We start from the raw sequence: 15,457 nt of genomic DNA, 5'->3' as shown, positions 1-15,457 counted from the left end.
CTTTTTAAAACTTTCAGTGACTCAGTAACTGCAGAATAAATTCAGAATGCTTTAACTTGACATTTAAAGCCACACATTATTGGGCCACAGCCTACATTTCCAAACTTACCCATATTTTACACCCTCAATGTAACCTGAGCATCAACCAAATGGCATCATTCATGAGTCTTCATTCAAGAGCTGTTCTTTCTCACAGTGTCTTCATCCAATCCATCTCTTCACATATCATCCCCCCTTCTCCTTAAAGCCCCACTTTATGGGCTAGCCAGTTGGAATTCTGTCCTTTCTCTCATTTCTTATATTATTACATCTATAAGTCTTATGGCATTTATAATTTCTACCTTGTTTTACGGCCTTTATATACATGTCTTACATGCCCTATTTGACTCTATGCCATTTGAGCCCAGAAAACAAATCTCCTTGGGCCTTGAGTCCTTCATGCCTCTCAGTGCAGTACTTTGCATATAGCAGGACCTTAATAAATAGTTATGGGGGTTATGAGCACGTAGGAACACACATATAAATCTACAGGATCAAATGGTTTGGGCATTTAAGACTATGGACTCTGTGATATTGCCTCTTATATTTCTTTAAGAGCATTTGGAATTTGGAAATTTTGTTCATACAAAAGTCTGATAGTTGTGTGTGTGATTCAGTAATTCAACATTACAGAGTAAATTATTACAGAACCATGAATAATGGTGATACTTAGGAAATAGGGTGTTCTGAATAACTTAATTTTCTGGTTAACTTGGAGTTAGGCAGAAAATCTTTTTTGTTTCATTTCTTGTTGAAAAATTCTTTCTAAATATGCTAATTTTCCATCTTAGGCAAAGAGCATCATTAAAATTTTCTTTGATAAATTAGGATATTACAATGCCTTTGGATAATTATTACGTACCTCACTTCTCATTTTACATTACCGTATATGTAAAAAAAAGTTTTTGAGTTGGATTGTATCTCTAAGGTTCTTCTCTTTTCACTATATTTAGCCTTGAATATTATTTCTGGATGGGAACAAATACCTGATATTTATTTTTATGACCTTAACTGGAAGAAAGAACCAGAACATGTTCTCTATTTGCCTTAATGAATGCATTCTTCACTTTCAGTTGAATATTTCTCCAGTCTTTTGCTATATAATTATCGGTAAAATTTTAGTTCCATCAGATATGTTATATTTATAACTTTACTGATATATAAATATTTATGTAATTTATAATACATTTAGTATATATAATGATTTTTGTTGTTTAGCCTTTCATTCAACCTCTTCCCTCACGATGATTTCTGTTTGTAAAATTTTCCTGAATTATATGTATTTTCAAATTTGTAACTTAATTGCTTTACCTCTGGCATAATTCTTTTGTCTGTTACTTTTTCAGAAGTTTTCACGAATCACAATAATTTTTAGATGATATTAAGAAGGTAATCATGAACACCAAAGATTTTGTAGTTCTTCCATGGGGAAAACCTGGAAATTCTGTAAAGCTAAAATATAAGTAAGTGCATTTATATTTATTACTTAAATAGAAATAATTGCTAAAGTTTCTGTATATTGTAATTTAAAATATTCTTTTTACATGAGGCTGTTTAGAGTTGAACTCAAATTTTGCGAATTCTTATCTCCATTTTCTTCACATTGCTGTATTTTTGTCTATAAGAGAATATCTTATATTCTCTATAAGAGAATAGGTTTGCAACATTATAAATCTGTAACAGTTTAAAAAATGAGGACTAAAAATATTTATGCTCCAAGAATTGAAGTGAAAAGTTGTAAATGAAGGCTGGACTCATTAACTTTTGAAGCAATATAACAGAAAGTTACAAGTATTTTTATAATACTTATTCAAAATTAGAAAAGAATCACCCTGAAGAAACTGAAATTTAGGGAGTGTTTTAGGATAAGAGAACTTTAAACAGGAAATAGAAAGCACTAACTACCTTAGCACTTTGCATAATTAAAGGACATTAAGTTGAATTTACCTTTCTTAGGAAGGGTCCCTTCTGTCCTAGATTGCCTGGTAGATGCAGTCAGCCAGAGCCAAGCACTTCTGGGCATCGTGGGAATTTCGTCACATGGCAGGGGTACTGAAGCTTCAATATACTGTTTCCCTTTGAGATCATCTAGAGTCACTGGAAATTCCCAAGGCCTTCCTCTCGGATATCTCTAAGAGCCAGCCAGCCTGGGATGGGGACAGACTGTCGATTTTTAATTTTAGTTTCTGAATTCCCTGATCCAGATCAATAATCCTGTGGTTATTCAATGACTTCAGAGCTTTCTTAATTCTCTCTTCACTTTTGAGATACTGTGTGTAAAAGCATTGTGTTAAACTGGAAAATGTTGTACAAATATATGGCATTATCATTGTTAGGTTTACCATTTTTGGTGGAGAGGGCAGCTATCCAGTTCCTAGTATTACCAATTTTCCCTTTTTTATGCCCAAAGAGAAGAGGACATGCATTATATGATTTGGTTGATGTTTCCAGTCTCTGTGCATATACCTATAAACATTAGCGTTCATCCAACAAACATTTATTAAGTCCACATATTCTACACACTGTGCTGGGAAATTGTGGGTTACAGAAGTGGGAAGTCACCATCGTTGCCGTCAGGTAGCTTGTAGAGGGTGTGAATAAGAAACATTACATTTACAATATGGTATGAAACACGGTGTGATGTGAAAGCACCGCGGCTATAAGAACATGGCCCAAACTGCTGGGGCAGGGGTGAGGAGGTCTCCAAGCCTTGCCTGAAAGATGTAGTTAGCTGGGTAGTTACCGGGTGAAGCTTGTGCAAAGGCATAGGGGCCACACAGTTTGGGGACTTTCAGACATATCCAGTTGGCCAAGATTTATACAGCAAAGTTGGAGAGAAGGGCAGGGTTGCATAGATAGTAAATTAACTTGTATGTCACACTAGAAAGTTTGGAATTTATCTTGGAGATGAGGGGGTATCACCATTCCCTGACCTCTATGTCTCCCTGATCCACCCATGATCCACAACCCATAAAAACTAGAATGGGAACACCCCTTTACAGTAATTATCCTGGAATTCCCTTTCTTACCCTTTCCTTGATCTAACCTATTTTCATTTGACATTGTCTTAACAATTGTCTGACGTTTTGGTGTTCTCCAGCTCCTCTCTACTCTTTCCCAGCCCCCAACCCATTTCAATAGGTCGTTCCTAACCCTTGGATTTGTTGTGCTGATAAGGCCTCTACAAGATCAGCCTTAGTTTTCCTCAGGGCCTTGCTGGTCTGTCCGGCTCTCTGTCCAAGGCTGTCTCCAGGAAAATCCTTTGTCCTCTTCCGGACCCAAAGCATCCCACCATAACTTGACCACTTGGTCATGCATCTTCTTGGACTTCTCCACTGAGAGCACCATCAGACTGTGTTTCAATTACCTTTGTGCTTGTCTGTGTTCCTCTCTTTACTGGAAGTTCCACTGGGTCTCATATCCTATCACCTACTACAGTGCTTTTGTGTAGCATGGGTTGAATTACTTCTTGTGGAGCAGATATAATGAGAATAATTCCTCTGCCTCAGTATCTTTGCCAGCTTCTCTGAACCTTCTGGACAGACTTTGCCTCCTATCACTTTCTATGCATCACCCTGGATTATGTCCACTTAGGGACATATCTTTGGCCCACTTGCTCTCTGGTGTCTCCTCATCACCTCTATAAATGAGTTTTCCCTTTTCTGATTTTCACTTTTCTTCTTTTGGTCCCTTGCCGTGGCATTCATGGTGCCACACTACTTGATTATTGTAAAACACTAATGTGAAAGTGAAGGGAGACATTTAAACTCATGATAGATAATAAAAGCCAGAGAACTAGGTTGGCTTAGACCTGTGAAAGAGAGAGTCATTGACTAATGCTGACAAGACAGCAGACTTATAAAGAGAAGAAAATGGCTTGTGTCAAATGCTTGATGAGCTTCAGATATTATTATCAAAATCTCTTGCACAAGAATCTATTAGGGGGTTCTGCTCTGTCCTCAGAAAGTTCTCTTATTGCTTTCCTTCAGAGGAAACAATAGGTGGTGCTTGGCTCAGGTCCCATTTAATTCGTTTGATGGCCCTATACCAAAACTTTAATAGATGCATTGTTCCTAATAGGCCCCAAAAAGGCTCTTAATTCTTTTTTTTATTATACATACATTACATAAATGTAGACATTTATTGAAGCTTTTCAAGCTGGTTAGTTCAGCAGAATACGTATTCTGCCTATACATAAAAAATTGTTATTTTAAATACTATGCTTCAAACTACTTGAATTCTTTAGAGGAAAGACAGTACGAAAATTATAAAATAATTTTTCTTTTGTTTTCTATTTGTGTCACAGATATTTGTGCATATATAAAAACATAGCTCATATAGAAAGTGAACTGTGATTTGAAACCTCTAGCAAGGTAATAGGAAATCCAAGTGTCTGAGATTTGAAGAGATACCTTACTTAAGGAGAATATTAATAAAAGGCAAATCTAACTTTAAAAACCATATTTCAAACAAGTACAAAGGAAGTAGTTAAAATACTTCATCACTTATTTATTATTCATAATTGTTTTTATTTATTTATTTGTTTGTTTGTTTTTGAGGAAGATTAGCCCTGAACTCACATCTGCCACCAAGCCTCCTCTTTGCTGAGGAAGACCGGCCCTGAGCTAACATCCATGCCCATCTTCCTCTACTTTATATATGGTACACCTACCACAGCATGGCCTGACAAGCCATGCTTAGGTCTGCGCCCGGGCACCGAACTGGTGAACCCTGGGCTGCCGAAGCAGAACATGAGAACTTAACCACTGCACCACCAGCCTGACCCCTATTCATAATTTTAATTAAGGTTGAAAAACGATGTAAAATTATTTTGTCTTGTTTTTTGTTTGTTTGTTTACTCCAAATGAACCTTCTGTATTTAAATCTTATTCAGAGATGCTCAAGAACTGAGGATGGAGAAAGTACGGTTAGAGTTGGAGAACCAAGAGATGGAAAAGAAACTACAGGAGTTCCAATCAACAAGGAGCAAAGAAAAGGAAGAAAGAGAGTGGGTGACATTTTTAGAGACTTTTAGAGAAATAAACTGAATTACATAAAAAACTATTTCAAATATTCTTTTCATTTCAGTAAAGATCTGTCCTGAAAGAATAATTTTTGGCTTTTCTGGATGAACAGGCAATATTAAATTTTCCCTACTTTTTCTACTCATGTCCCTTATATAATGCATGTTGCTTTTAAAAATTACCATTACTTTGGTTTCCTCTAAACCTTATTTAGCCTCACGCTTTCTTATTTCTCTTCTTATATTACTCCTCTGAACCATTTATAATCTGGAATGCTTAGGGCAGCAATGCAGAATTTGCATGTTGCTCTCGTAAAACTGCCATCAACAGGAGATTGCCAGTTTATGGTTAGGGTCATTTTTATTTATTAGAAGATGTTTGGTGGCAGGAGTTTACATGTCCATACGTAAGAATCATTTGAACCCTCAAGTATGTTTGAAATATTTTTAGCAAATGAACTTTAGCTGAAATTTTATTAACAAGAACTCTCTAATGTTATGCTTGCATATCTGTGCTAATTTTGGTGAGAATTTTGCTTTTTTATAAAAATAATAAATATGATAAAAGTCAAATAGACCTGATAATTATAAAATGGAAATTAGTTCTTCTTAGCTCTAGGCTGACTCCCAGCCCATTTTCCAGCACCACTTTTAACAATTAAAATTTTTTTCCCTACAAATGTCTTATCTTTCTACACTCCTCTGTATGTATATATATATGTGTATGAATATGTGTGTATCTGATGTGCCTTTTACGTTTTTACAAATGAGGTCATCTGTAAAAATAAGTGAATTGATTCTCTCTCTCCTTTTCTTAATCTGTCTTAGTGCTCTTGCCACATCAGCACACATTGATCTCATTCTTTTAATGTCTACATAGTATTTCTTTGTGTGGATGTAATAGCATTCTTTACAGAGCTTTATTAACTTTTCAGTATTTTGTGATTATACGTGGTGTATGAATTTGCTTCTACATGTATTTTTGCTTACATATGCAAGAGTGTCTATGGGATAAATTCTTACTTGTGTAATTTCAGGTCAAAGTATTTGCGCAGTTTACATTTTGGGAGACATTGGAGAAATTGTCTTCCAAATAGGCTTCAAAAGTGTATAACTTTCTGCTACAGAGAATGAGATTGCATCTTTCATGTGCTTTTACTGGTAGTAAATATTACCAGACTCTTTGTATATTAAATTTGCTTTTTTATTTGGTGCTCAAAGTGATGACCATCAAATTTCTCTGAAGCACCTTCTGAGCCATTAAAGAAAATTCAAGTGTTTATTATAGTTTCAGTAGTATTTATCTTTAGAGTCTAACTCTTTGAAAACTATGCATGACACATACACACACCCTCTCTAATAACCAGAGCATTGGTTTAATCATTGCATCTCAATGTTGTAAGTCATCCCAGGTGACAAAGTTTGTTGTGTGTCTTGCTGCTCTTCTCTTAATGATACAACTGCCAGTTTTTTTTTATTTTTAACCTCCACTGCTTTGGACTTAGTTTGTATTTTTTGGTAGATGATGAATACATCTGGGAATCAGAGTTTTTGAAATCAGCTCCCAAGAGTGAGTTTTCCTCAACTGATGAATTTATAGATGTTTTTAAAAAACGTTCTAAAGCTTGACTGAGTTTTCAGAATAGTTAAATGCTTTTCTAAGGTCATATAGATAGTAAATGTCATAGCCAGAATGAGAACCTGCCACTCACTGGTCAGAAGATGGAAGTCCAGTGTTCTAATCTTGGCTTTATTATTTATTCTCTGTGTGACCTTGGGCAAGTTTTTGTCACATTATTTTTTAAATGGGAATTGGAGTCGCTGCCCTGTTGACTTCAAAAAATTTTGTGAGGCTCTACTAAAAATGCTTTGAAAACTGTAAAACTAAACAGTCTACCTTCTTTGAAATCTCTCTTACCTTTCAATGTGGGAACTAATTTGAAGTCTTGATAATGAATTCGTCACTTAATAGATATGCTGAGCATTTTTGCATATTGGTTTGCTTCCTTATCCTCTTTACATTTGTGGATCCTAAAACTGCATGACAATTTGTAAAGTTTTCTGTAAATCAGCAAAGCTATCTTTGGTCATCGTAAATGTCTAAAGAATGGAATGCTCCCTCTGTTTGAACATTTCATTGTTATTCGTTCCTCCTCGAAAGTTCCAAATATGGTAGAGCTATATTTTAGGATTACTGAGGATATTGTGGCATTATTGATATTTCATTTTCATTTTGTGGTGGTCTGTTACATGTTAACAACTGAATTTCCATTTTCTGAAATAGGGAAAACATATTTGTTTTCATTAAAAGGAGAAATATGTTTAGTAATCACATTTTGTCTTCTGTTTATATATATTGAAGGTCAAGTGGATATCACTGGAAATCTGGACAAGTGAGCAAATTGGGTAATCAATCACACATGATGTCGCAAATTAAAGGAAATATTATTAAGGTAAGAAAATACCATTTGATTCTCAGGCAATTTGCTAAGTAAGAAGATACAAATTATTTTTTCAGATCTTGCATTTCCTTTCATACTTAAGAAACTGCTGTTCTTGTTTTAACAGCTTCGTGTATTATCAGATCTTGATTAATTTTTATGAGTTAATATGCAGCTTTCACTATTTAGATATGTTTTTGTTTTTCATCTGCAAGTTGATTTTTAAAAATTCACCTTGAGTTGAATTTTCTAAACCGAATTTTTCCGTTCAGTTCAGTTCTGGTTGAAAGTATGTGAAACAGAACAATGTAGACCTGTATTGAGGTGAAAGCCAAGTTATTTGATATAACAAAGGACAGACTATTTTCTGTTTTTTCTATTATATCATATTTGTTTAATGTTTTTATGTTCTGCTTGAATAATAATTGTTATTCATAAATTGTTGATTCCATATGTGAAGATACCCAAGGAAAACATGGTTTCAGATTTCTGAGCTACGGAATTGCTTTGTCTTTATTGTGTATTGTAAAATATAACATTACGTTATATTTAAGATTAAAACCAGATGAGTGGCTTTATGTAAAGAAAATGGTTTTGCTTCTGGACTCTTTAGTACAAGATCCATGACTTTGTAAGTTTTAACTTATATAGCTTTTTCTTTTTTATATACCTATCATTAAACTTTCATTGGGCCAGTTGGCACCTACAAACATCTTACTTGGCACTTTTAACCTTTTTGGCTCCAAAAAAGCATTTTATTCTTTAGTGTCATTCTGTTAGTGAGATATGTTTCCTTAATTTTTGGATTAAAAATTTTATAATCCACTTTCCATTTTTCATTCTGAGATAGTGTTACGTGTTTCAGATGTTATCGTAAATATAATGTATTAGCAATGCAGACTCTTTGTGATTATTGACTTATTTATTCAATAGCATTTATTAAGTGCCTGTGTCTTATTACAGTGAGTTATCCTTGTTCTCAAGGAGAGACTCATCTAATGCGAAAGACAATGCACATATGAAAATATTTATGGGAAAAATCAGTGTGGAATTTTTGCCATAGCCATTTAGTGTATGAGCCATCTGTACTTGGGAAATAATAGTTTAGTTCTACAAATATTTGAGAGTCTGTTAAATGTATTTGTAGGGAAAAAGTGATGAGTGAATCAGAATTCCAGCCCCCACAAACCTCATAATTGAGGAGGGGGGTGAAGGCATGGGGCTGGGGAGCTGTAGCAGGTGGGTGTAGAAAGTGAGATTGGGCAGGAGCAGAGAGGGCCTTGAATACTAGACTTGGAGACTTGGCTTTTTCCCTGGGGGAAGGGAATCCCTGATAGCTTTTGAGCAGGAGGGAGGCAAGATTAAGGTAATGATTTATGATGGCTGATCTTGTTCAAATTCTCAGTGCATTTGGAGTTTATAAGCAGCGTGTAGAGCACATGCTATCCAAACTCTTTTGATCACGCATCACATCAATTAAGAATATATTTTAGGCATGGACTATCTATTCATGAACTTTTTGTTTTATTCATAAATAGAATTTATTTATATACATACTAGTTTATTAATATGTGCATTGTGAAACAAAATATGGAAATTAGTCAAGGATGATATAAACATAAATAGATGCTTCTTTTCTACTCTTTGGTCTTTTCCTGAGCTCCCTCAGGCATGCATGCTTCTTTGGAGGCTACTGGCATAGAGGCAGAGAGACTATTTAGAAGACTGTTGAAAGAATCCAGAAGTCAGATGAGAAGAGTCTGAATTAGAACATAGCAGAAAAAGTATAAAGGAAAATACGGAACCAAAAAACAGTGAGAAAAGAGAAGAGGAAGTCAAATATATAACTGATATTCCAGACTAGATTGCCTAGGAGATAGAATAAAGAAGGGAGTTGGGAAAAAATTCTAGGGTATAGATTTAGAGCTAGCTAGCTTCCTTTCTTTCTTTCTCCCTTTCTTACTCTCTCCCTCCTTCCCTCTCTCTCTCTCTCTTTCTTTTCCCTGCTTTATTTAGGTATAAATGATAAACAACATTGTAACGTATTTAAAGAGTCCAACATGATGACTTGATAAATGTATACATTGTGAAAAGACTCCCCCCATCGAGTTAACACAGTCATCACCTCACATATTTACCCTTTTTATTGACTTTTTTTTTAGTGAGAACATTTAAGTTCTAGTCTCTTAGCAAATTTCAAAGATTTAGAGGTCGTTTTGAATTTTCATGTGTTAATTGAAGCTGAGAGAGTAGATGTGCTCCGTAAGAATTTATAAAAAGGAGGAGAAAGATGTCAAGGATAAAGCTCACGGAGGGCAGGTGTGGAGGATAAGGAACAAAGAGGCAAAGAAAACTTTAATATTACTCACGGTCTGTTTGATGCCAGCCAACAGTTCAGCTGCTTTTCCTGTTTTATCTCATTAAGTGCTCATATCACTCTTAAGAGCCAGTTGTTATTTTTCCAGTTCCACGGATGAAGTAATTTAACGTCAATGTAGTTTAATAACTTGCTCAAGGTCAAGTGTCGGGGCCAAGATTTGGAATGCAGGCATTCAGGCTGTTTCTAAGGTGATTTGCCAGCTCACCAGCAAAGGGGGGCTGAGAAGGGAAAGGATGGTAGAAGTAGAATCAAAGAAATATAGTTTCATAGACGACGAAAGTAAAGGAGAGTGGTTTTAGAAAATACAGAGAAGTCGACATTGTCTGACACATTGGGTAGTGAAAAAGTGAAAGTACAGTTTTAGACCAGTGTTCCTCAACAGGGGGCAATTTTGCCTCCAGGAGACATGTGGTAACGTCTGCAGACATTTTTAGTTCTCTTTACTAAGAGAGGTTTTTGATAATGATATGTAGTGGCTATGGGCCAGGGGTGTTGTTAGACATCCTACAATGCATTGGACAGCCCCCACAACAGAGAATTATTTGGCCTAAAATGTCAGTGGTACCAAGATCAAGAAACTCTGTGTTAGACCATATAGATTAAAATCCTGACTTATTTCATTAGCTCTGTGATTTTAGGCAAGTCACTTAAACTTTATGAGCTTTTGTTACCATATTTGTACACATGCTAACAATTCTTGCTAACTACTTCAGTTTTAAGCATTGTGTGAGATAATATGTGTGAAACCAATTGTAACATTAACTGAAAATCACATTAAAATGTTTATTTATGGAGAATGAGAATTTTTATAAACACTGAATTTGAGTTGATGATTGGGTCATTGTTAGATGTAAAAATATATTTCAAGTGGTTGAGAAAGAAAGGTAGTGGCAATGAGTAGACTAATGTTGCAGTGAACATGAGAGCAGTGTGACCTCTCAAGGGTTTAACAGGATCCAGGACAGACTTTATTATGTTGTTTTTTAGAATCAGGAAGAAGATGTGGGCCAGTTTGCAGCTGAGTGGTGGATTCACTAGTGGAGGAAAGATTGAAGATGCAAATGAGAGAGGTGCCAGTTGCTAGGGGTGTAGCCTTGAAGAGATGGCTCATTAAGGAGACCTTAACCAAGGGGAGGATGGCACCTTTTCTCTGAGACAAGAAAGATGGCAGAGAAAACAGGTGGCAGTAAAGGTAAATTTTTCGAGGTTGCATTTGACAGGTCATGAGGCAGCAAGCTGTGGAAAAATCTTAGCCTCAACATTCTTGGTAAATTTGAAAGCAAGATCATCTGCTCAGATTAAGGAAGGGAAGTGGGGTTGAATTTGAGTTTTTGGAATGGAGAAGGTTTGGAGTAGCCGCTGTGGGAATCATGATTAAGGTTTAGCAGCAAATGAATAAATGGATGGCTGAAGAGCCCTAAGAGCCCACTGGGGTTATTCAGCCTGGATTTGTAGGGGCTCCAGTCAGTATTATTTCATCACAATGGGAGGCAGATGTCGGAGGTCTGAGAGGAAGGAGGTACGTGACCATGGTAAGCACTGAGAAACTCTGAGTTTGGGATTTTGAAGGTGTGGCCATTCAGAGTGCTGCTTAGGTTCAAGATTTGGTCATAATGGTCAGGTGGCTGAAGAGGCTCTTAGATGTTCACAGTAATCAGCATGTTGGAGGGTTTTCAGCATCAGCATGTCAGGTGAACAGGGTCATTGAAATCCCCACGGTCATCACCCGGAATTGTGATGGAGAGAAATACTGAGCAGATTGGCGAAGGTCAGGTGGAAGAGGATCCTGGATATTGATAAAGGCAATAAGTGGATGGTGAGGACCTTCAGCAGAGACAACTTTGCTGAAGGATGAGAGTGAAGCAATATTCTGGAAGCAGTATTGAGGAGCAAACAGGGAGAAAAATTTCCTTCTCTCCTGGTGAGTGAAAGGGAGTAGAAATGGAGCTAGTTTCTCTGGAGAGTTCTGTAGAGAAGGTTTTGTCTTAGGAGAGGTGGGTCCAGTTAATGTGAACGTTTGGAAGAGAGAGTTTTAGGAAAGGTTTAAGGCATAAGACAATTAAATGACTATTTAATAAGGGTTCCGTGGATGACAGGGAGCCTGGATGGAAGGAAAAGTAGAAGAGAATGGCAAAGGTTTAAGTAGCTAATCGAATTAAGAATGAGAATATATGAAAATGTGTCTTCTGGGAGGAATGTGGGCCTAGCATGGCAGATTAGGGCATTGGTGGGAGTTTGGAGGTGTTTGTGAATGCCAGAGAGGCTGATAATGACGGCATAGTCTGACCCCAATGGTCCAGATGTGTCTGCATGGTAGAGCCACTAAGCTGCCCTGGATCCTGGCACCTCTTCAATGTCTATTGGTGGAGGCGTAAGTGGGTTAATAAGGCATAAGCTTCAGTATATTGAATTCCTGATGTTTTGGATATACATACATATGCATATACATACAGTCATATATATGTATATATGTGTGTGTGTGTATATGGATATGTGTGTGTGTGTATCCCTGGTCCGCTTCTACTCTACTCTCAACTCTTCCCCAAACAGATAAAAATCAGACTTAGGAGGAAATTCTGTTTGCCTAAAAATATCAGCTGGCAGCTTGTTCATTGAAATATTTTTATGCAGTTTGAATCACCTGAAGTAAATATGGCTATATTTATAGGCAGAAAGATATTATTCACAATAATAAAAACAAATTATAAAATTTCCCTAATAATGGGTTTAGTTTGCTTTGGCACATCCATTCTGCCCAGGTAACCTACAACCGCATTGATCATATTGCAATTCAGATGTATCATTAAGGTAATAATATTGGATAATTTGGTTATGAAAAATGAGATTAAATTTTCTGTAACTTGTATAACATTGCCAGTTTAAAAATAAAAGTGTGATTCACATAAAAATTGATTATCTCAATCTTATTTTCTTTTCTGCTGTGTTTGGTACATAGCATCTGAGCAGCTGCTTAAAAAATGTGAACAACAAATGTCCTTTTGAAGCAAAACCACCAGATTCACTGAGAATAATTAGGCCTGAATTTTCAGAGATGACTGCAGTTGGTACAGCCACAGACATAGAGGCAACCATTGTTCTCATATTCTCATGTACAAATTGGGCAATTGAGCATGCAAATTGCAAATTGAAAACTAGACATCAATTGACAGTGTCTGTGTAAATGGGCACCATCCTCCGTGCTCGTTTCTGTACTTTGTTGATTTTATTAAGACCACGGCAAGTATGTTGGCAAGCCATTGGCATCTGTTTTATTTCTTAAAATCTTAAGATCCAAGGATTTTAAGTGATTATTTATTTGAAATATCTAGCAGTGAATCTTACTTACTCAATTTTTTTGGCTACAATTGGGGAAAGTCAGGGATCACAAATAATATATTTGAAGGTTAAGTCTATGATGCTTAAACATGTAGTTCTGTAAATTGGGCAAATAAGATAATAATATCGGCTTCCACAGTTATGTAAGCAGGGTAGCTCAGTAAGGATCCAGTTTAGATTCAGTCTGCAGAAATATTAGATTGTGCGTGTTTCAGCAAGATCAGAGATAGAAAAGGCTTGCTGAGCCCTTATAATATTTGAATACTAGTGCTTTCCCCAAATCATGTCATGATGGTATATAAAGAGTTTTTGTTTAAAAAATAACTTATGACATACTTTAAAAATGGGCTTATATATATTTCCACAATTTATTTTCTTTTTATGAATTTTCTCTTAATTTAATTAAAAGGTCTATACATGTTTTCATGATAATCTCCTATTAATTTTATATTATTCTTTAAAAAAATGTTTTGTTCAAGATGCACCGAAACGTTATGGCTTTCTAATATTTTTGTTAGTAACTTCAAATTTCTTTGAATAAGAGAATGCATACCTGACAAATAATATCTATTTCATTAATACAGTTTTCTGCTGGAAAAGTGAAATTAAAATTACTGAAGGAGCAGCTTCAAGGTAAACAGTTTACTACTATATTATTAGACTCTAAAGATGTAATCTTTCTTTTACATAGGAAATTTAAGTGCTAGAATTGTTCAGGCAGCATAAAGATTCTAAATCGCCAAATGATGACACTTTATGTTTGATATTCAAAACACATTTGATTTATGTTTTTTTGTGGGGGAGGGGCCTTATTTTATGTTAGAAAATGTCAACTTAGAATATGATTATAATAATAGAGTTTTTCCAAAGTGAGGACTTTCATAGCACTGTTTCTTAAAGTTTATCAACGCAGTCTTTTAACCAGGAAGAGAATTTATCAGTATAAATGTATAAAGTGAAATTTCACTCTAGGAGATTAAAAGGATATTGAAAAATTACTTTACATTTTAATAAATTTTTTGACAATAGCAAAAACAAAAAATCAATTTTGAATTTATAATAATTTAAGATTTTTTAAGAGGATGAACATTTAATTTGAATGGTTGAGATAATTTGGCAGAACAAGTTCTAGAAATATATATATAACATTTATTATGGAAGCTGTTCTGTGTGGGCTTCAGTTTGATCCAGAGACGGGACAGAATGCCCTGTGGGTGGATGTGTGTGGTCCTGTGGTGATGGGGCAGGAGGGGGACCACGGCTCCCCAGTCTACTGTGAACATTAGATTTGAGTACATGCCTTCTTATTGGACAACTGATATTTAAATGTTGTTTGAGAGTTTCGAAATGTGCATAATTTCATTGTTATCAATCAGAAAGCTGAACATCGTATTTTAATGTGATTGGTTTGACTTTTTTTGTTGTTTCAGAGCCGGTGAAACAACCACTTAATTGTAAAATGGCAAATTCTCCTGAAAGTGAAAAACCCAAGATAAAAGGGAAGTTTTGTGGACAGTGCGAGAACAAAGCTGCTCTGCTAGTACGTATACTGTAATAAGATACTGGAATAGAACTTGCGCGTGGTCTCACACTCCTCCCCAGCTTGACCTGCTGTGGTAGCCGTATACTTTCCCTTCCTTACTGTTAGGAAAGGTGCAGTGTGCATGCTGCCAGGTAAGGCCAACACCTACATGATGCCCTGAAGTCATCCTCTCATTCCTGTGTAAGGGCATCACATGACTCTTATTCTCTCTCCCTTGGATCATGCACATCAGCACACAAACCTGCTGCAGCATTTCCCAAACCAAAACTACAACAAAAATTCTTCTTTGACCCCCGCATCTCCCTCTGTAGCCCTTTTAGTAAAATTTCTGGAGTTTTTTACATTTGCCGTCATCATATTCTCTCCTCCCGTTCTCTCTCTTCTTTTATTAAGCTATAATTTATGTACTGTGAAATGGACAGATCTTAGTTGTACAATTAGATGCCTTTTGACAAATGTATACCCCTCCATCAAGATAACAGAATACCCCTGGCAGTTCCTTGTGCCTTTTCCAATTAATCCCCACTACAAAGCCCACCGCTGCTCTGAGTTTTAGCACCATACATTTAGTGGTGCCTATTCTTGAACTTTATGTAGATGAAATGGTATGGTATACATTTTCCTGTGTAATATATATATCTTCCTTTGCTCCACATGGAGATTCATCCATGTTGTTACATTTATCAGGAGTTTGT

The 15,457-nt window shown here is 35.9% G+C and overlaps 1 protein-coding gene across 14 annotated transcripts in view; it reads left to right on the top strand.

Annotated features, from left to right (window-relative positions):
- Positions 1-15,457, top strand: part of ZBBX (zinc finger B-box domain containing) — a 140,029-nt gene that overhangs the window by 35,471 nt on the left and 89,101 nt on the right. For 10 of the 14 annotated variants that reach the window (XM_070242533.1, XM_023623253.2, XM_070242538.1 and 7 more), the window contains 5 exons: positions 1,386-1,502; positions 4,934-5,047; positions 7,425-7,515; positions 13,804-13,852; positions 14,650-14,759. In XM_070242533.1, coding sequence (XP_070098634.1) covers positions 1,435-1,502; positions 4,934-5,047; positions 7,425-7,515; positions 13,804-13,852; positions 14,650-14,759 — 432 coding nt within the window. In that variant the 5' untranslated portion in view covers positions 1,386-1,434. Of the gene's footprint in view, positions 1-1,385; positions 1,503-4,933; positions 5,048-7,424; positions 7,516-11,404; positions 11,805-13,044; positions 13,125-13,803; positions 13,853-14,649; positions 14,760-15,457 lie in introns of those variants that run through there. The other 4 variants (XM_070242540.1, XM_023623257.2, XM_023623258.2 and 1 more) reach the window with 3 other exon arrangements.

Source organism: Equus caballus, chromosome 19, assembly GCF_041296265.1.
Source record: "Equus caballus isolate H_3958 breed thoroughbred chromosome 19, TB-T2T, whole genome shotgun sequence".
In the NCBI taxonomy this organism is placed as follows: domain Eukaryota; kingdom Metazoa; phylum Chordata; class Mammalia; order Perissodactyla; family Equidae; genus Equus; species Equus caballus.
This window is presented reverse-complemented; position numbering and strand designations above follow the sequence as displayed.